Source organism: Strix aluco, chromosome 12 (assembly GCF_031877795.1).
Source record: "Strix aluco isolate bStrAlu1 chromosome 12, bStrAlu1.hap1, whole genome shotgun sequence".
Taxonomy (NCBI): domain Eukaryota; kingdom Metazoa; phylum Chordata; class Aves; order Strigiformes; family Strigidae; genus Strix; species Strix aluco.
This window is the reverse complement of record NC_133942.1, coordinates 13801354-13825496: the sequence shown is the minus strand read 5'-3', so window position 1 is coordinate 13825496 and position 24143 is coordinate 13801354. Positions and strand designations below refer to the sequence as shown.

At 40.4% G+C, this 24143-nt stretch overlaps 1 protein-coding gene across 9 annotated transcripts in view; it reads right to left on the bottom strand.

Moving 5' to 3' along the window:
- MEGF11 (multiple EGF like domains 11) overlaps nucleotides 1-24143 on the bottom strand; it is a 306379-nt gene that overhangs the window by 97347 nt on the left and 184889 nt on the right. For all 9 annotated transcript variants that reach the window (XR_012624787.1, XM_074836840.1, XM_074836839.1 and 6 more), the window contains 2 exons: nucleotides 7013-7259; nucleotides 5216-5336 (listed from right to left, as the gene is read on the bottom strand). Coding sequence is in view for 8 of the 9 variants with exons in the window: in XM_074836840.1 (XP_074692941.1) it covers nucleotides 5216-5336; nucleotides 7013-7259 (368 nt within the window). In the remaining variant the exon portion in view is untranslated. The remainder of the gene's footprint in view (nucleotides 1-5215; nucleotides 5337-7012; nucleotides 7260-24143) is intronic.

Below are 24143 nucleotides of genomic sequence, written 5' to 3'. Positions count from 1 at the left end.
CAACATTCATAATGCAATAAATTTCTATATGCAGCTTGGATTTTTATTGTCCTTCTTGCTAAAACTAGATCTAAGTGTAGTGGCAGTATTTTTTCTGTTTAAGATGGACTAAAGACAGTCTCAAAATTCTGCTAACAGAGTAAATGCCTGTCTACCCTATCTTCAGAAAGGATTTTTCTCGCCACTGTACAGTCACTGATAATTCTCTTCTTTGGATCTCCCCCATAAATTGCAGCTGGGGTGGCAGCATATTCACTGCTCCTTGAATAGACGCAGGAAGGCTTGGGAGCGGTTAAAGGCAACCAAAGAAGGCTACAAAGCTGCCTATGTGCTGGTGGGTTTTTTTGTGAAATAGAGAGTCAGAAAAGTTGTTGGACCTACCCTGGGTGTCACAAAGTGAACATTTGGGAAGAAGGGGATTGTTGGAAAGGCTGCACTGGGAAGATGAAGTTCTGCTAGTTGTGACAGTCTATGATGATCTCCCCGGTTCAGACAGCCCCCCTTCATCCAACCATGAAGACAACCAAAATACAACTTCTGGAGAAGTCCTTTACCACTCTTCAGATCCTACCTACTCCATTGCCCCTACTCTCATCAAGCCCCCACACTCATCTCTTCAAGCAGTACAGAATGGCATCTGCCAGTGCTTTGTCCAGGCCGTGCAGGAGGCAGGATGGGAACAAGAGGTTGGGATATTTGTCGAAAGCCACCAGTGACAACAGAAGCAATCTGACTCTCCACATCAGCAGCGCAGCAGCTTTTTGGCCAGAAGACATGAGTTTGCAGTGGAATATCTGCCTAATCCCTGAACACTGGCTGGATGCATCATCCAACATCCTCCCAGCCCCTTATCGCCAACCTTGGAGCCATATCTCAGTCCTTGACCTGTCTCAATTCCGCATCTTGGTGGCTACCTCCTTCTCCCATTTTATGCTCCCAGCCCCCTGCTTTCCTGCCTACTTATTCCAGACTACCCCAAATCCTTATTGCAGACTCCCTTTTAGTCCTCTCCTTCATCCAGACCCAAATCCCCATTTCTGAGTTGTTTCCTCCTTCCCCTCCCTGCTTAACCATCTCCGAACGAAAGTGAAGAAAAGACAGACTGTCATTCTTGGTTGTGCACTCTGACACTGCTCGTAAGGAAGAGCAATTGCTGGGCAAGACTTGTTCCAGCTCCTCAGCCCCAAGGCAGAGAATGTTTACCATGGGTTGTGTCTTTGGAGAATTTACCTGCCAAACTCAGGTAGTTTTCCCCCAAGTATCACATAATGTCCCCTGCCAAGTATCAAGGCCTTACAAGGATTTCCATAGACTTTCTTAGAAGTTGTATGAATGTTTTTTTATGTGAGCAAACATAAAATCTGAGGCTGGCATCCAGCTGACTAACTTCAGCCAAAACAAGTCTGGCAGTGCTGTGATCTGAAGATGGGGTCCCATAATGGAAAATGTTTGGCAACTGTAGCAAGTGGTTCTGCTGCCAGTGCCATGCACAGTGCACAGTGTTTGATAGAAACAGTGTTTTTCTGTCCCTATTATTATTTTGGTTTAATCTCCCAGAAGTCTTATTTCCCTAACCAAGCCCCAGGGGTTCTGAGTTTTAAACAAGGCACATATTAAGACACAACTTATACGAAACATAAAACAGGAACATAATGGCTGCTTTCACTCCTCGGGGTTTTTGCTCAACAGTTTGGGAAGTTCAGCAGTATCAACAACCCCAAAGTGGAGAGGCTGCTCTTCAATGTAATCATAAAAGAGATACTTCAAGCCTTTCCCAACCAGTGATAGGTGGCTTCTTGGCTGTAAAATAGACAGGTTGGCCTCAGTTCAAGAACTTTCAGATTACAGTGTTAAAAAACTGGTGTCTCTGGACTTGAGTAATACACAACACTATATATCTGAAAATGTAAGTATCCATTTATCTTGATAATAAATACTTTCTCTCTTCACGTCTCAAAAGGAACAGGATTTCTATCAACAAATGATGAGAAAGCAATACTCTGTGATGCATCCCCCCGGAGCCAAGAGAATCTTTAGGCATACTTTTTGCATTAATATGTACTAAGGGACTCCAAAACATCCCTCTCTGGAGGATCAAATGTCAGACCAACATTTCCTGCTGCTTATACATCTAATGAGTAAAGTTCACCCCATCAGCACCTTTTTTAAGGCCCTGATCTCATCAGCTTTTGCTTTTGACATTGTTTGATATATTATTACCATTTTGTAGTAGAGAAAAGATTTTTTTCTTCTCCATTTTCTTACACACTCCCGTGTTTAAAATCCACAACAGAAAGAAAAAGACAAAAATAATAATTATAGTTGCTTCCTAAAACCCAGAGGCAATGAAGAAAAAAGTGATTAGCAGAATGCGTTGTATTAACATGGCACCATGATGCAGAGCCTGGAGAATGGGATCTGGGAGCAGACAGGGTGTGTTGCCAGTGACAAATGTTCTGTCACGTAAGGGAAGATTGCTGCTTTTCTGAGCACAGAGATCTAGTCCTTCAAAAGTGCTTCTGAGAAGCATTGTGAATGCTAAATTCAACTTCTCTCCCTACTTACTGAGAGTGCTTGGAGAATTTAATATTGCAAATGAGAAAGATGTATAGAATTAAACCAGTAAATTGTTAATGAGGCCCTAAAGCAGCCACCCACTAACTCCCACAGCCACAAAGACACAGAAGTGGAAAAAGCCCAACATCGTAGTATGCCGGAAGACACATTTTGTTGACTAGTTCAACAATATATGCTGTTAGCCAACATCTTGGTGAAAAACCCATGGGACAGTAAAATCTCACAGGACACAGTTTGTATAATTTGTTGTGCTGCTGGGAGAATCTGCACTGGGTGGGAGGAAGCAGGAGGAAAGAAATATTACAAGTAGTAAAAGAACCAGGCTTTGAAGATGGCAGATCCAAGGAAGAACGTAAGAACCCTAGAATTTCCTCCCATTCAACTTAATGCCTCCCCTTGCATATCCCACAGGCAACCAAGCTCCTAAGGGAGCTGAGCTGCTGTTAATAAGCCTACCCTAGGAAAGGATAAAAGTCTCAGCTCATCCAGCAGAAATAAAATCCAAGTGGATTTGCACTTGTATAAATCCAGAGAGAATTCTCTCCTTCCAACATGATGGTATATTCAATAGATTATGTGCAGTCTCAAGCCTCAAAATCAGCAAGTAAAATTCCTGATGTCAAAGAAAGACTATCCATGGTGTGAAATAAAATGAATACTGTCTAGCAATCCCATCTCACTTGCTCGTTTACAGCCCACTCATGTCTCACTTCCCAAACCATTCCAACCACCAAGAGTTAAAAATATAGCATGAAAAAAAATTTTTTTCTCTCTCTGTGTACTGAATTACCAGCTTTTCATTCAAACCCTGGAGAGACCCTTTATACTTAAATTCTCAACATTTACAAGCTGAGTGCTTTTACTTATAATTTCAGTTTCTTTCCCCAGAATACTTGATCTCTCTCTTCAATTTTCAGTTATACTTGTTTCAAACATCAATTGTTAACTCTAGTGTTTCTCTGGGGACTGAGCAGCCAACAACACAGTTTTCAGGAAAGTCTCTCTGGGCCACTAAAAATGCAGAGAAGAAACTCCAAGCTGTAAGGAACAGGGCAGAAGTGGGCCAGAATACACGACCACAGCTGCTGTGCTGCCCCAGTGCTGTGGTTCTTCTTTAAGGTCTATGCTGCATCCTAAATGACCTCTAAAAACTTCCTGCTCTGTTCTGATATTCTCATATCTCTTCAGTAATTTCTTAACTTTGCGAAAGAAAACTCCTGACAAAATACAGGGAAGGAAGTCTATGGCAAACCAAGTCAGATCCTCAGAAAAACTGGCATGCAGAAGATAAGGGGAGGTGAAAAAAACACCCTAAAAATAGTATTTTTATGTTAATCACTTTATTGATTACTTCTTAGGGGTAGTGTCAGAATGGACTGATAGGCCCTCAAAAATATTTGAATTGCTTTCTTTATGCTTTAGCTCCAGTACTCTTTGAGAAATAAACTTTTCTTTGTCTCCACTGAATGTCAGTTGAGGGTAAGGTGCCATATTCTTACTTAAGTTTCTGAAAAGTTTTGCCTGTTTTGTCATTTGAAAATGAATAACATCATCACCACCTTTGCCATAACTGGCCAAGTTAGAGAGATTCTAACTCACCAGTTAGAGAGAGATTTTCCATACACAGCTTCCACCAAAAATTAGGGGCAGCAATGTTCTCCCATGTTGCTGCCTGCCAGCCACCAGAACCTCATGGTTGGTTCTTCCTAACTAACAGCAGCTGTGTGATCAAATGGAGGCAGCATTTGCTATATTAATCTAAAGGAACACAAACATCTCTCTCAGCCCTTAAATGTTTCAACAAGTATAAGGTCCACTTCAGAAGCCGGAGTTTTACGATGATCTTCAGGGTCTTCCATGTATTAAAATAAACAGTCACAGTACTTGTATGCATTAAAATCCAGTAAGACTGCCAAGAGACTAATTGTCAGATACAGGAAAAATGCCAGGATATTTAGTACAGCTAAATAGTATGTAGGGCTGTGAGACTTGGCAAACCCCAAGAGAGTTAATTATTACATTATTGATAAAGTTGGGGACTTTTAAAATGTTTGGCCTTGCATCCTTGACACAAAGGATGAAAGTACAACCCCTGATGCAAACAAATCTATTGCAATCAATGGGAATTATGCCTGGGTAAGGACAGGACACTGAACTGGTCTGTGTCCTATGTATAGTCCTGCTTTAACAACTGCCTGAACCATTGAATTCCCCCTGGATTCTCCATCTCTCTGTCTCCTGAAGGGGAAAACAGGACAGTGCTTTTGACAATGTTGAGCTGAGCTTTGAGCTTTCTGTCCCGTCTATGGGTGCAGGGAATATTCCAAGGAACTGTAATTCAGAGACAATTTTTTGTCTCTTCTCCCACACAGAAGTGTAATGAGTAGTTACTGCTTGGTTTACTGTTGTTTGTTTAACTCTATGATTGTAGCTACCAGTCATAGCCTGGTGGCTTGTCTGTGTAAGTGCTGTGCACACATAACAAAGGCAGGCCCAGTTTCAGAATTGTTAGAGACTCATGACAAGAAATAGCAGATACGCATCACAAACACAAAGGGAAGGCATCTGCTGAGGCAGTGAACAATTAACTTTCTATTTCAACCCCTAAATGTGGGATGAGTATGAACAAACTACACACCGTCCATCCAGGAGGACAGGAGCACTCTCCAGTGATGTGGTGGCAGACTCCCCCGTTCTGGCAAGGACAGCGCAATTCACACTGAGCTCCGTGACTGCCTGGGGGACAGCGCTCTTCACAACTTCGTGGAGAGAAAAGAAACAAGAAAAGAAAGAGATCATTTAAAAGAACTTACAGGAAACAGCAAATGAGGAAAATTCACAACACAGGTCATCATGGGATTCCGTATGCAAATTATGAAACCTCAGTAAGCCTCAGCTGGCATTACCAATTAGCGAAGATTTCTTTTATTTCTGCTGGGGTTATTTATGTGCCATGGATCCAGTTCTGTAAGGCTAATGCATGTGTGTAACCTTTATGCATGTACCAAATTCCACCCATCTCAGCAGGACAACTCATATCCTTTAAAACAGCCCAGGAAAGTTAGAGTTGCAGGATGAAGCCCTCAGTGGGAATTATGTGACATGTCAATAAAAGAAACTGCAAATACAATGAAAGGATGGGATTAAAATGCTTGAAATGTCTCCAGTCACTACTAAATGTTAACATTTGCAGTGTATAATGAACTGGCAAGAAGTAAGCATCATTTAAAGGCTATTTAAGCTCGTAGGATCTCTCTCAGTATTCATGGGGGGCTGAAGTAAGGCTAGTCCCTGCAAAAACCAGCGTCTCCCACATTTGCACATCGATGCTTTTCAGCATCGCTTCCTTCTCTAATCCCAGGTTCTGAAACTACAGTAGGTTCTTCCCCTAACTGACTATCCTCTGATGAGGATGTTCATACAACATTTCAGGGGATGGCCCTGCAAGTACTTACTGCTGAGACCTGACATACTAATGTCAATGGGACCACTCTGAATAGTAAGCAGAGTCTTTAGCAGCGAGTGCTTCCAGGACTGAGGTCACAAGTCTATAAGGCAATTAGGTACTAAATAAAATATTCAAAAGGCATATCACTTATTTATGAGGGTTAATATTGTCTTTATTTTTTACCTTCCCCTTCATGCAGTTCAACAAATAATATTAGACTGCAAAAGTATTAAGTCACCTGTAATAGATCTCTAACCAAATTCAGTGACTAAATTCTCTTTTCCCCTTAAATAATTTTGAAAAACATAATTACTTCTGAAACTACTGAAAGACCTCTAATGAGAACTGATGTTACACTGTGGGCTATTTTAAACAAGAAACTATTGCTTGCTGTCCTAAAATTAATATGCAGATTTTGTGAATCCTACTGGTAAACTTTCAGTGTGGTGGATGGGGATTTAGCTACATGATTCTCGTTAAAGTTAATAGGAGTCACACCGCTAAATCCCTGCTCACTATGCTTAAAATTTACCCCCTAGATAGTAAGCTGATATAGTTAACAGTAATGCTTCCTCAGTTAGATTGAAAGTCAAATAAATTGGGGATGGTAAGTCCCATTTGATATTGCACTGGACTGCTAATGAGTAGAATGTCCAATTGCTTATAAAAACTCAGCTGTAATTTGGATTGTATTCACACACTGAAATTAGGAACAGGTACAGTTGTTGTACAAGATGGAAATTGTAATGGATTTTTAAGTTCACTTTAGCACTAAATTTTATTTTATTATGCAGACAGGTATAATTAGCAGCAAAAAAAAGAGATTTCCTTTATTTAGTCTCTCTGAAATTCTGTTACCTACTTCTACAAAGGAAAGTGTATAACACATGGATTGTGTAAAGTTTGCCAATTACTCATTCCATTAAAAGCGGTCAAAGCAAGGCTATTATATGATGCGGAGTAAATTACACCTATCATTGAACTTACAATACCCCCGTGTATCCGGGAGCACAGTGACATTCTCCCGTTTTATGGTCGCAGGTAGCTCCGTTGTGACATTGGCATTTAAACTGGCAGCCCTTGCCGTAGCTCCCAGGGTCACAGAGCTCTTCGCAGCGCCATCCTCGGAAGCCATCTGCACAGACACAGGCACCCGTGATGGGGTTGCAGAGCGCCTCATTCTGACACTGGCAGCGGTTGCTGCAGTGGGGTCCCCAGTGATCGCTATCGCAACCTGGAAAACATACAGTCATTTACCGAGATGATTAGGAAAGTGCCTCGCAAGCAGCTCATCCCAGCCTCTTATGTTTCAGTTGGCAAGCAGGCAGAGGCACTGTTAATAGCACCAACTTTCTAAAGGGCCCTCAGACTTTCTGAAACTACCCCCCTGATCAAGCAATGTACTTTAGCATGCAAGGAGACAACAGCACTAACATTATACCTAAATTTGAGGACTTGTTTAACACCCTTATTGGATCAGGACCTAAATCTTTTAATATCCTGTTTCTTAGTGCTCTTAGATAGCTGGAAGGAATGAATTTATAGTGGAATTAGATGCAGAGGATCACATCCTGACTGCAGTGTAGCTAATGGCAGGTAGTATTGCCAAGCAAATCCTGTAGATTTAATAATGTCATCAAATATTGTTTCTCTGAACTGTTCCCGTAAGATAACAAATACGATAATCTAAAGAAGGTTTTCTTCTTTGGTGCTGGGGGCTGCTTTGTTTGTTTATTTGTTTTTTTCTGGAGTAAAGAGATGGCAGGGAAGAAAATATCACTGGAGATGGGATTTCATGAGGCTTGACCAAGTTTAAGGATGAAGGTATGGAGTGTGTATGTCAGGTAATTTCTGTGCTGGTAACAGCATGTCCTAGCAATACAGAAGGGCCCCAAACCCTATGGCCATTGACAGGGAGGGGAGGTTCCCTACAGAACACATTAAAGCACAGTGAGAACCCTTCACATGGCAATTCTGCCTGATCCCTTCTCCCTGTTTGCAGACCATATGCAGGATGAGAGAGGGAAGTCAGCATTACAGAAACAGCTTGATCCTGATTTGCTATAGAAACAGCAATCAGCACCTGCAAAACAGCCGTTTAAGATGTATGCATATTAAACAGACAGCTCAAAGCAAACACCCAGAGGTTAAGGTTTCCCTAGTAAACGGCCTGCAGAAAAGCAAGGATTTCTTCAGTAGTCCTACCCTCCGCTTTGCAGCCTTTCAATATAGCTATGTCAAGGGTGAAGAAATTCATCATTCTATTCAGAATAGAGTTGCTGGCAAAATCCCTGGTAAAGACGCAGTTACAGATCATTTTCCAAGTACAGTTGCCTGTGCTCAGAGAACTGGTTTCAATTATATCAACAACTCTTCTGCTAGTGTGAAATCCACTGCCATGCAGGAAATGAGTGTGTAATCCCAGCAACAGAGCTGTCTTCACAAACTCTTTTATTTGCAAACATGTAAACTAATCCCCAGGTGACACTCGCTGCTTCTCAGGCCTGGACCTCTGTTTTCAGACTTAGCAAGGTAAATGTAAAGCCCACTTAAGCCTGATGCTCTTGTCCTAGAAATTTCATAGCTCTCTCCTTCTATGGTACATGGCTATAAACCCACACTGGATGACTATACCTATCAGTGAATTTTGGCAGTATTTTTGTCCTTCTTCTTGAGAAGCAGGATACTCATTGGTCAGTCTGAGGATATTCAGCAGTAAAAGAAGAGAGACTTTACTCAGTTTGCACTGCTGATTACCAGTTTACAAACTTGTGTTTCTTGAGCAACAGTGTTAAAGGCCAAAATAAACCCATGAGAAGACAATTCCAGGCTCTCCAAAAGGCTCTGCAGGGTCTTACAGGGCGCATGTGCAGAGAGATGGTTTAATGTCCTGCAGAAAGCAGTGCATGCAATGTACCCCTGTGCATACTCCTGCTTGTGCCTCACATAAGATACTTTATTGCTTTGCCTCATTTTTCCCACAGCTGTAAACAGGGATGATAGTTCCTCACTAACACCGCTGGGAGCCGAGCAAACAAAATCTTACTCTTTATAAGTCTTAAATTATTACTGAGAATCTGTGGAAAGAGATGATCCATCTTTATTTCCCATAGACACTCACAAAGACTCTGTAAGCCTTCTGGGACAGGGAGCAAAACTGATGGAGCTGATGGAGTTTCCCAGCAATTTCCATTCCAGAAACACTGATTTGTTTTCCGCAGAACTTGAACATCAAGGGATGCCGTTCTGCACCTCCACAACGGGTACAAATCTGAACGACGCAAGCATAGCCAATAGCCCTTTGCATGGGAAAGTAGAATGCAGGAATCAAACTTAACCCTGCCTGCTTCGGAGACTTGATTCCTACCTTACCACACCCCACTGCCGGACTGTGGGTTGCTCTGGGCTCATATAATTCCAGCTGCAATTAATTTGCTTAATATGAATAAATAATATTCATTGGAAGATGTGGTTTGTATCGTTGGTCTCCCCTGTCTCAGGCGAGTGCCCCAATCATCAGATTTGTCTGCTCAGTTTGTGTTTTCCACTTTGCAAGAAAGTGAAGGAGAAAGCAAACATTTTATAGAATGGGAAAACCATTTCCCATCATCAGTTCAAGCATCTTGTTTCACATTTACAGTGTCTGCCCCAAACACAACTCCTTTACATACGTCAATCTTATTTGAACACTTACTATTGATATTTGGTCACATGCTTGCTTTTTCCCCGTACCAAATTTCACTTCACAATCTAGCCAAAGGGAAGAGCAAAATGCTGAAGTAAAGAGCAGAAATTCCTCTAATTGGTTGTAAAACCATAAAAAACCAAATCTGGATAATAAAAGAAGCCTGCAGTGACCAGAAAACCAGCTGGCAGCTACACAGATTTTTCCAAAGGCTTCTAAGTACAAGGCATCAGTGAGCACACATTGCAAGATTCAGTATGTTTAGCCCAAATTAGCTAGCCAAAATGTTTTAATTATCTAAGAAATAAAACAGCTTGGCATACCAGATAGCTACTAAGAATGTGAATTTCATGGGGATTTATTATGGAGAAGACATAAAAATGAGGATTAAAGTACATCTGAATGCTCATGGAAGACACAGGAAAAACAGAATTACAAAAAGATGGGGCTTGTACCATCTCTCATCTACAGCACCTGATACAGCCTCTGCACTTGTTAGGCTTCTTTTTATGTTCCTAAAACTACCAGCAGGTTTTGACTACTGTTCTCCAAATGGTTTGAAACTGGAGTCATAGTATGTGTGTATAACTGAGGTGAACATCCTGTTGTTTGTCTAAAGATGGGAGCATAGACACACGATGACATGTTGGCCTCTCCTAGGTTTAAGTCTTTACCTCAGATGGCAAAGATTTTCTACTTCTAGCTATCAGTTCAAGTCCTATATATGTCACAACTAGCAGAGCCATTTCATGCAGTATCAATTCATCCACTGTTGATTAATGGCAAAGGGAATTGAGTGAAATTCATTGGCAACGTGTTAGTGTAAAATTTGTGATAATGAAGTATCATCCTCACCTGATTTTACACTGCAGTAATCTCACATGAAAATAAGATCTTTGTTGCTCAAAGTTTATCAGTTCCTGTTGGCTTCTTCTCCCTTTTAAGTCCCATATTGCAGAGACAGACTGTCGAGTGGCAAGTAAATTCTTTACCTATATGATTTCACTGGGATATTCTGTGATAGATTGTGATAACTCGGATCTGCACTGGGTAACTTCTGTACCTTTACAAAGGTAGGCAGATACAGAGTTGATAAGCTAAATCCAAGTACTTACTCATACAAGTAATTCCACTGAGCTCAATAGGGACCACTCATGTGTGAGACTACTCCAGTGGATAACTAGCTATGGGATGGGGGTCTGGTAGTTCCTGCTAGAAAATTAAAAAAGCAGAAGAAACCAAAGACTTAAGCAACCAAGACATATTTTTTCTATAAACATCAGTGTGGCAAATCCTAGCTGGTGTGTGATAGCAATTCCAGTTTCTGAGATACAGGCAAAGCAGCCTCAGAGCCATGGAAGCCCGTTGCACTTCAGGATTGTTAGCACCACTTCTGTGGGCACAGAGAGGCCATTTTAAAATACAACCCAAGCCTAGCACAGTCTAATCCTACTCTTGTTGATCGCCTCTATGTGTTACCATAATAGAGATAAATAATAACAGCAACAACATGTGAACAGAAAGCTGATTAAAGCTTACACAAGAGCTACACTGTAAATGCATATGCCATTAAAAACGTCAAAATGATACAGAGACTTTAACTATACCATCAATAAGAAAAGCAACCTGAGAGTGGTGATGCCAGGGAGGTACAAATGCTCCCTTTAGACTGCATGTGTGGATGTCGATACCATGAGAGATGAGTCTGAAATAGCCAGCGCTCTCTTGGGAGATGCTACATTAAAGGGAGCTGCCATATTTCAAGTCACGTGCTAACATTCCCTGGCAAACGTGCTAACTTACTTACTTTTTCTCCTTCAAAAATATGACTAGAGATTAATTGCCACCAATAAAAATGAATATAACTCTGTAAAGGATGATGCTGGGTGCCTAAGCATAATTACAGTTGTCTGCATACGGTAGTACGACAGGTGAAAGATAAATCCCTTCGTGGAAAGCTTGTTCAACACAGCAAAAGTGTTTTCTTCCTCTCTGCATCTCTAGCCCCACCTCAAAGCCTCAGTAGCTTGTTGAAGTGAGGGCTAATTACAGCAGGCTCTGCATATCCGCCACTATAGTCGTGCATGACATCCTGTTACCAATTCTGTCCTGTTAAATACACAACAAGGACACACTGGAAGTGCTGCTTCACTCCCAAATGGCTGTTTTCCCCTCTAGGAATGATTAGTGAATTGCTGTGTTCTGGGTCAACAGAGCTACCCAGTACTTAGTGCAGCAGCACAAGTCAGACACCAATGGAGCAAATACAGAAGTTTGAAAATTTAGCAGATAAATAAAAGGACTCCCAAGGAAGGGATGACATTCATCAAGTGACTTATCCTGACACGAGAGAGTCAAAAGTGCTCTTCCAGTGCTTTTCCATCACTGCAAGGATACACTGTTAATATGAAAACAGCATCTTCTATCACAGCAGCACCAAAATCTGTGGTCTTAAGGTCTATGTTTATTTTGTTCTCGTTAGCATAAGCCTGCATGTGTCTTTTTTCATAGCTGGTGACCAGCCCTGTCTTCTAGGTGTGCAAAGTCAGTAGGACGCTCATCAACATTCTGCAGAGGCACAGCTGAAGAAAATCAAGTGGTTGCTTTTCTCAGCCTAAGGACTCAGGACCATATTTGGCTGAGGTGATCTTCGATTAATCCACACTTTAAAGGAACTTTCTGCGAATTTGTTAAAGCAAGAATGTAGCTCATGGTCAGTAATCAATATTCTGGAATATTTCCAAATTCAGTTTGAAATGTTTAAATGAGTTACTAGCCTTTAAAAAATGCAAACAAAATAAAATTGGCTTACTAAATCTAGGAGGACGTAGTTTGAACTAGATTATTTTATAATTTATTTTGAAATTAGGGCTATATTGTCCCCACAATATAACTGTACTGCTGTAGAAGGACTATATGAATACTAATTAAGGTGAAATGCAGCCCAAACTCTGGGTGGGGTTTTTTTGGTCTAATTCGGTTTTGGAATCTGACTGGGTTTTAAATGGTTGGCCCAGCTAATGCAAAGCAGGTAACGAAACAGCAAAAGCTAAAACTGCCTGGATGTAGTGAATAAAAAATTAAAATAATCAATTAACTTTTTATTCCCTGCATTTAGCCCAATAGGAAAATTATAGTCCCTGTATTGAGCTGATGTCTACTCACTGTACAAACATGATTCATTTTGGCACAGTTCAACACCTTTGGAAACATAAGCCAAGGCTGCAATAAGTCTGAAACAAGGTCTGTGAAGAGGGAATCCCCTTACAATGACAGTTGACACCACTCTGTGTTTGGCTTTGTGCAGCGCCGAGTCCCTCATGTGCTGGTGCTGCAGGTATACCAATACACTTCTAAAGGCATGAGCCCATATATTGAAAAATCACTCACTGATCTGCTCCATTCTAAACCAAAAAACCTGTTTATCTTATTAGACTGATTACCCTCAGAATTTCTAACACATGTTTATGGATGATGGCTGTCCTCAAAATAACCCAGTTCTTCAGAAATTCCCTTCAAAAATATTCTTATCAATGCTTAGAGGCCAACATTCTAATTCTGTGATTTCAGAATGAGGAAACCTCATCCGTACAGCAGACACACTGGTGGGTACAGACAGATTAGGCCACACTGCTCAAACTGCAGCTGATTTGCTTCTTCATAACCGTATCAAGATACTGATAATCTACCATGCAACAACATGTCTTGCTCAGGTCTTACAAATGAGAGAGGTCCTGTCTGTCAAAGCAACAAATAGGTTGGATTTCTGTAAATAAATATTTTCCTGGGGGACAATGAAGTTAACAATAGATTTTAATAAATAATCCTGCTCCAAATATAATTTAGATTATCTGAACTCTGTCACAGGCAGGTAGTTGGTAGCATTGTTCATTTTCCACTGCAAGATGCTTTGTCCAGTCCCTGACAACTTCTCTGTTATGTAGAATTTACCATCTGCAGTTTCAGCTTCAGGCTCACTCAGTCTGTTGGTTTGAGGAATAGAGGAAAGGGGATTTTGGCTTAAATCAGTACGCTAAAGCAGTAGTTTTTGCTTGTTAAAGTACATTTTTATATCCTTGTCACTGACAGCTGGGACACCTTCCACATACAGAGCAATAGCCTGAAATCTGGCAGAGCACTGTCCCACACCCAGGGGCGTGCTCATGTGTCCCCAGTGAAAATCCACCTGTACCTGATCAAACTATAAAAAATGCAATTTGCAGACACTCAGTGCCACCTCTGGATAATTCATTACCTACATTCCTCAAAGATTTCATCTGTATTAAAAGCAATCTGCAATTAAAAGCTTCAGGGGCTTAGCAGGACTTCTCTTACAATTGTTCCTAGTAGCAGCCATGGGCCACTGCCTGTTTAATCTCCATGCAGTATGTGGCCCACGGAGAGGGTGACAGCCTTCTATTCTTAGTCCATTACCCACATGCCAGAGGTTTGTTCCGGTCCATGCTGATGAACCGTCTGTATATCAGCTTGATGACGTTCTTGAAGGGATTTTTCATATTCTCCATTTGCTTTTTAAGGAAAAACAAACAAACCTTATCACACATAAATAAGGCATTTGACTTATGAAGTTGCTGTCACAAAAATAAGAAAAAGTCAGATTAAAGGTTGGAAGTGCAGCAGTAATTCAGTACTTGAGCCTATGAATTATGATATTTTCTTTAATTATGTGAGCACAGGCTACCTTTTACATGCCCTGGCATCTTCTGTCTTCTGAGCTTGTAGCTTTGCAGCCTTAAGGTTCCTAAACATGGTTTTCTGTGCAATGGTGTATGCACTAGCATTTTTATCTCCAGTGCCAGACTTTCAGTCACAGCATATGCAACTATAATGAAGAAAATGCCAGTCTCAATGTTTATGTCTCTAAGACTGCCCGCAGAATCTATTTTGCATATGTAAATATGCATTTGTGAAACTATCCACCCAAGTGGCAAAAACCTGAGGTTAATCTGAGGCTGACAGAACTTGCAGTCAATCTCATTTTCCAGGTTTATAGATCAGTCTTCATCAGATAGAAAGGAAAAGATGGGAAGGGAACATCAGCTGATTTTTCCCCAAATTGATAGATTATTGCTCACAGGAGGAAATTAATCTAATTCTGAGTTTGGGTTTTTTTTTTCCTTAGAGACAGGAGAACAGCTTTTCATGCTTCAGGAAAGTTTGTACTGATTCTCTCTGAAGTTCATTGTCTGAATCAGATAAGAAACATGTGGCTGATTTAGGTCATGATTTAATCTCAGATGATGATCTCATTAGTCACTGACTCTCCAACATGTGGTACCTAATTCAGTCACAGCACTTTAGAGACCCTGCAGTTTATTTAGTATCCTCTGAGGAAACATTTTCTTTCCAAAGCAATCCTTGTTTAAAGAACATTCCTACAGCATTCTGTAGAATGCTTAGAACAGTTACCTAGTTGTACATTTTTATTTTGGATAAATGAAAACAAAATCACTCTAAGTCAAAGAAAAGTTGAGTGTTTGGATGTCAGCCTTGTCAAATCCCATAATGAACTCAATATATTTTGGAAGCAGCAAAATGGGAGAAACAACTTCTACTCCTGACAGATATCAAAGTGTTGTGTTTTCCGAATTTCCATCATGAGCTATTTTGACAGAGGCTTCAAAAGAAGTGAAAATTAGAACACAAAAAAAATCTGAGAATATTTCCTATTTCTTTTTGTAGAAATTACTGCTCAGTTTAATGAGCCTTTAACTCTACTGACACTCTAGATGTTGCAAGGATTTTAAAATCATGAAACGCTTCATAAGGGAGCGACAACATTCTATACAACACTGGTGGCTTGTCTTCTCATTATAATTTTTTTAGAGAAGATGCTGCATTCTTTAAAATGTTTTTTTAGTGTCATATTAATGGGAGGCAAAGTCTGTTCTTTAATTAGAATTTTACTGTGGTGAATTAAAAAATACATGGGCAGAGTATCAAGAGTCTAATAAAACTAAATGAAGATACTATCTTTCCTCTGTAAGAAACCCAGCAGTCTTTGCTCTGGCAAAACTTCCATCAATACTTCATTATTATTGTCTAGGACAGGATTGTAATAATAAGATCTGCAAGTAACTTACTTCCAAATTCTGTCTTCCAACTGGGTAAAACATTCTCTCCCTCTCTCAACATCTCTAATGGACTTTAGATGTTTTCATTGACTATATAATAAAATTTTCCTGTAATACCTCTGCACAGAAGTACTATCAGTTTTGCCTGCAAGAAGGGGTAGAAACACATTTGGAAATGCCTAAAACACTGCAGGACAGGTATAGACGAAGAGATCAAGCACCATCAACCTTCAAGTGTTGGAGGGGCCACCAGAGAGGCCCAGGAGTGGCAGCAGCAGCATCACTCTAAGGAGATTCAAAGAAAACTACAGAAATAGAGAGGGGCCTTTGTTACTGGAGATTAAGATCTATTAACACAACATCTGTGCCTGGTGTGAAACAGTTCAAAGGCTTATAAAAAGCTACTTGCAAGTATCTACCTACAGCTACTTGCTATTCTAAATAGTGTATGGTCTTCAGCTGAGTGCTTAGCAAGACAGTTGTGGGAGCAGAAGCAAACCCTCTTCCCCTTGGGTCGTTAATGGCAGCTGACTGACAGAGTTTAGAGCAGATCCATAGGCCGGTCCAGCAACTGCAGTAGGCTAGCTGTGCTGGATGCCCTTCGGTTGCACCCGCATCAAGCTCCCTGCAGTGAGCATTGTTCATCACCTGAGGAATCTCCCATGCTGAAAGTAATCCCATCCAAGCACTGAAGTCACCTTCCCCCCTCCTGTGACTGCGGAGTGGTGTTAACTGCAGAGGATCGAGTGGGATCAACCCCGTTTGGCAAAGCTCTCAGGGAGATGTGCTCAGCTCTTTATTTTTCACAGCACATAAACTGAGCATCGGAAGGTCACCCTGCTGATGTGTTGCCAGGTATGCAATATACCTTTATTTGCAGTTAAAGCAGTGCTTAAAGAAGAAAAGCTTCTTGTCACTAAAATAGCAAGCGTTAGAGAGCATGGTCCTTCTCATTCTCATTCACACGCAGGGATGTATGTGTCCGTTCACCTTCGACTGCATAGGTCAGCATGCAAATTGACATGAGCAGAAAGATTGGCCGATCAGTGGATAAAATGGTACTATCAAGATAAACATATGGAAGAAATGCTACAGCTAGCTGGCCAGCTTCAAATTATACCATAAAGATTCACCTTCAAGGGGACATATAAGCACATCCCTCATGCATAACATAACTCACAGTACTGACTCATCAGTCATTTTTAAGGTGGTCAATAAGCAATTTATTTTATTGCATTGATATTGAAATCCAAAGTAAATACTGTGGACTGTGGGACTTGCTTTTATTTCCAACGGTGTAGCTGTAGAGTAAAAAGAACCACTTCTTCCCCTTTGCCACAGTCCCATCCTAATGTCTACTGCCTATGCACTGCTTTTCAGCCAAATAATATCAGCTTAAAGGATGTTCTGCCCCAGTAACTGAATCTAGGAAAAATCTTACCCTCTCTCATGTGAATTCTGTTACCTAAGGACTTCAGGAGAGAATTAGAGCAGCAGAAAGCCTGGTGGCCTTTGAAATAGGGGTGTCTTTTATATCTAGAACAGTTCAAAGGCTTACAAAAAGCTATGTGCAGGTATCTGCACAAGCTACTTGCTCTTCTCTTTTCTTCTAGGCATACTTGAATCTTCACATGGCTCTTTAATGTTACCTAATGTCTTCAAGATATCTTAAATACACTGCTGTCTTTCTCTTACAAACCATTAATAGTAATGTCCCTTTCAGACACATAAAAAGAAACATTTTTTTTTTAAAAAGTCTTGCCCTGTGTAACCCAGTAAAAACTATAATGTTCACTCATCAAAACCACATTGTGAGACTCAGCACAGTCTCTGCAAAACCCTTCTTATATTTACCAACAGAAAATAGCAAGTCTGAAACTATTGGGAAAACAAAAGTGAAAACACTGAAATACTAGAATATTATGCCCTCTTTTCACTGCACTCAGGCACTGAGATGTGGGATGTTCTGTTAATAAAGAGATAATCAGAGAGGTAGACAAATACTGCATAGCTTAAATACCAGGAGTCAAAGCGTGGATGGCTCTGAGTGGGTAGTGGATGGCAGAGGACACGCACCCCAGCACCAAGAGTTTTATGCAGTAAAATCCCAGTGTCCCTAAAGCGGCTCCTTAGACTGCAACACTGCTGCAGCTCTTCTGCACCACCTCTTTAGGATGCTAATGCTGAGAGAGCAAAGCAGCCACAGGTCTCGTAACCTGATCCAGCAGTTTATACTCACATCACAGCCAGCAACAAAATGCACAAGCCCCAAGTGCTGAGCAGAAAATAAAGAAACCGCCACTGCCTGCCTCCCTATGGCTTCCTCTGCATATTGGTAGGGCTTTGGTTTCATTCTGGAGAGCTAGGCAGGAAGATAAAGTCTTGTCTCATAAATTATTGAGATTGGATGTCTAAACCTTGATATTTTATTTTGACTTCCGAACATGTTCAAATGTTGTTCGCAGAAGCATACATTAATGCCAATTTCTAAACCAGAAGTTGCTCTAAACTGGGAAATGAAACTTTTTGTTATGATGTTAAAAACAGACAATTCTTAAACTGTTTTACATTTTGAAAAACAGGATGATCAAAACTGTTCATCCTCACAATCAGTTATGGGTTTGCTGAACTGAAATGTTTTGACAAAATCACAACCATATGGAAGCCAGCGCTTTCGGAACAGTTTCACCCATTGTGGATTACTGCATTAAGCAATCAAATGTCAGGCAGGCAGAAAACAGTAAATCACTCCACATGTTTTTTCATCATTGTTTACAAACAACGTGTTAGTGCCTCCAGCATTATCAGTGGGTCAGCTTCAACGAAACCAGGAAAATGTACACAGCAGCTCGAGTTCCCGGCTCTGCTGTGTCAGTTCTTGGAGGTTCAGTCTCACTTTCAGCAGTCCGAGAAACTGCCTTTGTGAAACAGCTTTCTCTCTGGATTAATTTAATTTCTCTCTTTTTTAGTGACAACTGTCACTGAAAAGTAAAAAGCAAAACAGACATACGTGACTTCCTGGCTGGATGGCAGCAGGGAATCGAATGGGATTTTGCTGGAAGAGAACGCAGCATCTGTGCATTAAGGATTTTAAATGCCAGATTTCCTATAAGGTTCAGATCTCTACTTTTTCCTAGTGGCAGCAGAGCTGTATTTTAAAAAGCCACAGGGAAAAAGAAAGGTTTTTAGATAAGACCATTGTCAAAATTGTCCACAGACCATGCTGGACGGTGCCCATCACAAGCATCTTGAACTCAATCCAGAGCCCCTTACAGTCAGGGAATTTTTTTCTATTGACTATAATGGTCTTTGGTAGGGGCTGGCCATGGTGGGGTAGGTTAGTGCCATCTGGAAAACGGCATTGATGCCACAACTTTTATGTTTCTTTTGCTAAGCAAGGTTCTCTGCTTACTACTGAAGAGCTGAGCAGAGCAAACACAGCATGCACACACCAAATATTAAATAATCGATGAGAAGAAAATGACATGACCCCAAAGTAGACCGTTTTCCTTGCTGATAAACAGGAACCACCCAGGGAAATGTTGAACACCGCCTGACGCTTGTGTAGATGATGATTGTGTAGTAGATGGTGATTTAGGAATGCTGCTGACACACATACACAAAACTGATGACACAGGAAATTAGCATCCGCTCGGCTCCCCCTCCCCCTTTGGAAGAATTTACTAAATATAGCTCACCCTTTAAATATTTAAGGATATCTGCAGAATGTTGTTGTTTTTGAAAGGGTTCCTTCCTGACTGGATTTTCCTCATCAGGCTTAGTAATCAAGTTGTTTTATTTGGAATGGATAATTATTAGTTGAATAATTAATTATTCAGAGTACATTACTAAATAAAATTCAAAGTATGCTGGTATAATAAAAAAATAACAATATGCAACAATTTGGGTTCTAAATTGTGAAATAAGATCAAAATGTGCAGGTTTTTTGCACATTTAATAGAATTGCCTCCATCACCAAAGTCCCATACAAACGCTGACTAATTCTCATGGTCCATTTATGAGCAAGAAAATACATTTTATCACATTTTCATAGAAGGGAAACTAAGAAAGTCAAATTACATTAAACTACAAAGCTACCCAGAAAGTAAATGGTAGCACTGAGATAGAACAGCTCCAAGTTCTAAAGTCTAAATTTATGCTATAAATACTTTATAGTATATTTCTTCTACAGTTATAATTCTGCGCTGAGTTAAACATATGAAAAATTATTCTTTTATGTATATAGAGATTAATTTGTGAAGTGTTTTTCTGTGTCTCATCAATAATAGTGTTTAAAAAGTGTAAACTTGGTACAAACACCATCACTGATATGCAGACCGACGGCTTGGTGCAGGACTTGAGCATCCCGTGGAAGGTACCCAGCCCTGCACATCCACTACCTCCGGATCAACATCATTTCAGCCACTTCTAGCTTGGCGAGTGGCACTCGGTGACGCTCAGGCCACACTACACGGCATTTGGCAACGTGTCTGCGGCACGCACAGGCCTGTCAAGCTGTCTGTAGTCCAGCTCTGTCAGGCAAGGAGAGCAGCAAAGCTCCAGCAATGCTGCTTTAACATGGGCTAGGTACAAATCACCTACACACCTGTGTTGGCAGCTTCGCCGGTAAAAGCCCTCGCTACCCTCGGCTTCACTGCTAGTGGTAATTGGAAAGGCTGGGTAGGACTAACAGGGCTGTCTGCTTCAATCACCCCTCTGATTGCAAAGTGGATGCAACCTTAATAAATGCTTATTCAGCATAATGAGAATCTAATTAAAGATGGCTAAAACAGTAATCACTTCTTCATTTTCTCTAACTGCCATCCCCCGAGCTTCTAGAGTCAAAACCAGGCAGAGGCTGGATGCACAGAGAAAAGGGCCTTGTGATCCAAGGCGTTCCCAGCTGTGTGAAGCCCACCGGCTTGCACCAGAAAACCACAGAAGAGAAATTGAAGAAAATCTTAAAGTCTTTCACAAATGATATATAGCAATTCCATAAAAAGGCTCCACTTGATATGATTCTCTCTCCTCATTTTACAGGTCCCAGCTCTATCGTTCTCTTTAAGGGAACGCAGGATTCTCCAGCCACAGTTTGTTTCCCTGTGTTTTCGTCCATCACCATTATCACTGACATTGGTTTTTACAGACCTGTGTTGATCTTGGGCTCTAACAAAATGAAACCCAAGATAAGTTACACAATATTTGCTGCAAGATTTTCCACAGACTGCACTGGGACCTGGTATGTTTTGCTTCCCTGTTGATTGCCAGGGTCACAAAACTGGAATTTTTGCAAGGCAAGGGATTCAAAAAGCAATAAAACTATGCATATAGAGACTGTTGGAGCTTCTTCAAATATTTGTTAATTAAAATTGTTAAATGTAACAAGAATTAAGTTCATATTGTACCAGAAGGGCTTGTCCTTACAGAGACCTTGTAGCTAGCAAAGTTTAAATGCTTTATTGTTCTGTAACTTGCATATATGCAGACTCCTCTATTTGGCACATCCTTAATTTCTGTCAAACCAGAAGAATTCTAACATTTTCTGTCAGGGAGCTGGTGTAAATCTTGAAGCAAGCTTAAAAAAACCTCTACTGTTGACTCATTTCACTCATTCCTAGGCAGATCTGAAAGAAGGAAGACTTGAAAGCAACATTATGATCTCAAGAATTATCCTCAACTCTTGAAAGACACGCAGAAAATTAAATTGGGGGATCAGTATTAAGGTAGTAGAAATTACTGGGGCTGTGCACTTAAAAGATTAAGAAGGTGACTTCCCACTGAGACTTGAGAATGCAGGTGCACATAATTTCAAAAATCTGCATTTTTAACCTTTTAAATTTGCTAGCAAAGCAAGGAAGTTGTTGAGGAACTGCAGTAAACATGGCAATTCAATCAGCTTCTTCCAGACTGTATCTCACAACTTTCCAATTCTTTAACCCAACAGGTCAGTCAATCACGGAAAGACTCTGGCAGCTGGCAATACAGCAGCTAAGCAGAGTTGAAAGCAACACAGGAACACATTTTTAGCAACTGCGTAACAAAATCTCTTAATTCACTGCAGTGGTGGCTCTGGCCACCAAAGTTCACGGTTGTTGAAACCAATGTCCTGTTCTTTGCTCTTGCTCCTAGAAATTGCAAGAGGACTTGTGTAAAAGAGCTAAAGCCAACTTTTTAATAGCAGTCTGGAAAAGGATTCCCTTTTTGAAAGTTTGGTATCAGTTTCTGTACATTTTTTAAATACAGGGCTCTACAATCAACAATTAACAGGTGATAACACTATTCTTTTCAAGTTTCATAAGCATGTCAGAGATGAACACAGATTTCAAGGTGTTACTTTTGCCTGCTCCAGTCAAGAGACTTCAGGCTAACTCTTAGACCTGTAGACTCTTAAAACAATTATAATCTCATAATGCAAATACTCTGAATTTCGTTAAAAATCAAAACACCACTTGACTGCCAAGCAACGACAAGCACATTTTATATATAAGCTAACTAATTCCATCTTCCAAGCCTCTGAAAAAATAGTAATTGTAGCTTATCATAGCTACACCTAGAAAGATAACCCTGCAATTGATTTCTGCCCGCCCTCCAATTACAGGCGATCCACTGTGATGACTGTTTACATCTCACTTATGGCAACAGGACACAGTCGTGGAGTAGGGCTACGATGCTGACAGCCGTTCTATACACATAACAAATATTACAACAAAGACTTATAAAGCAGATACGCTAATTAAAATCCTGCTCCACAGCCCACTGAAATGAAAGCAAAAGACACCGCTTGTTTTCCAAATGTAGCCTTATAACCCAGTTTATCTTCAGATTTGTTCTGGCAACAGACTGTCTAGCTGCCACCCACAAAATATTGCCAGGTTGAATCTTAGTAAAAAAGATTTGAAACTGTCGATCTAAGTCCTTGTTTTCTCAAGTCTCAATTATTGTAACATTTTCCTTGTGGGAGATCTTTATTACGTCCCATTCGGAGCACAGCTCACCCTAAGCGTAGCTGCCAGCATTCCTCCTCACAGGTTCTGACTGCTTGAGTAACATCCACCTTATTTTACACTATTTACACTAGTGCTGTAAAATTCTTTATCGATGCCAAGGTTTTACAGCTTAATTTTAAGGCACTCAACAGTTGTGCTCAAATATATCTGAAAGATCCTCCACGCTATCCATATGTTCTCAATTGTCAGTGAGGTCAAAACTGGCAGCTTGCTCAGCCTGCCTGAGATACAACCGTAAGTCTTTGGAATTAGGGCTTTTAACAACTCTGCTTTTCCTGATTCTAGTGCAAACCACTCAATCTGTCTTGGCATTTAAACCAAAGACATTTTTATTTGCTGTTACTTTTGACTGGTCTTGGAAATATACTTCAATGAAATACTGTTATTGTAAAACACCTTAAAAACCAGTTTTAGGTCTAGAAAAACTATATGAATTCGACCATGTTAAACTTTTTCACTAGCACATCTGTCAGTGATACTTTGATAATTAGCAACGATCTAAATAATACGGCAGTTAAATCTACAGAATGGTTAATTTTAACTTCAGAACCAAGGAATGCTTGGTACTGTTTTCCTATCAGCATTTCACCACCCCATTAAAGAAGAAAATACTTCCTGTTCTACAAAGGACCTTAGCCAAATTTAATTTACAGCAATCATAATCAAATAGCTGAGGGCTTTTTTCCCCCTAAATATTTTAAGTTAGACATAGTGGAGCAGTTAAGATTTTTATTAGGTTTTGATCTCACATTTCTTGAAAATTGGAGGAATTATTTTTTACTGAGATGGATTTCCCAGGTTATCAACTACTTACTGAACGCTAACATAGGGAAAGGTATTCCTGAGAAAAATAACGAGATTAAAAATATAATAACTTACAGAAATAATGGCCATTACAATTCACAGTGGGATAATGAAAAGCCATTGTGCAACACTTGGAAAGTATGCTGTGACATTAGCAACTACTGGAGAGCCTGATGGCAGAAAACAGTAGCAAAGCTTTACTCAGGGGAATACTTGCACACTCTGTTCTTAAATCTCACTGGTGTGTACACATATTTGAGAAAAGCTCAAAGCCATTCGTCTTGTATAGCTGGTCCTAAAAGTCTGCCATTCATAAGTCAGCATCTATAAAAAACAAAAATAAATGCCTGCGATATCCCAAAAATAAGCAGACACAAGGTTTACGTTTGTATGCACAGACTGGCTAAGGACGATTTACGGGGTAATTGCCTTGGATCGCTTTATTACACATTTGTCTACCTATAAGGTTTTCTACAGACAAGATTTTATCTTAGAAGTGACCAACCCTTTTTAGCAATCAAGTCGTC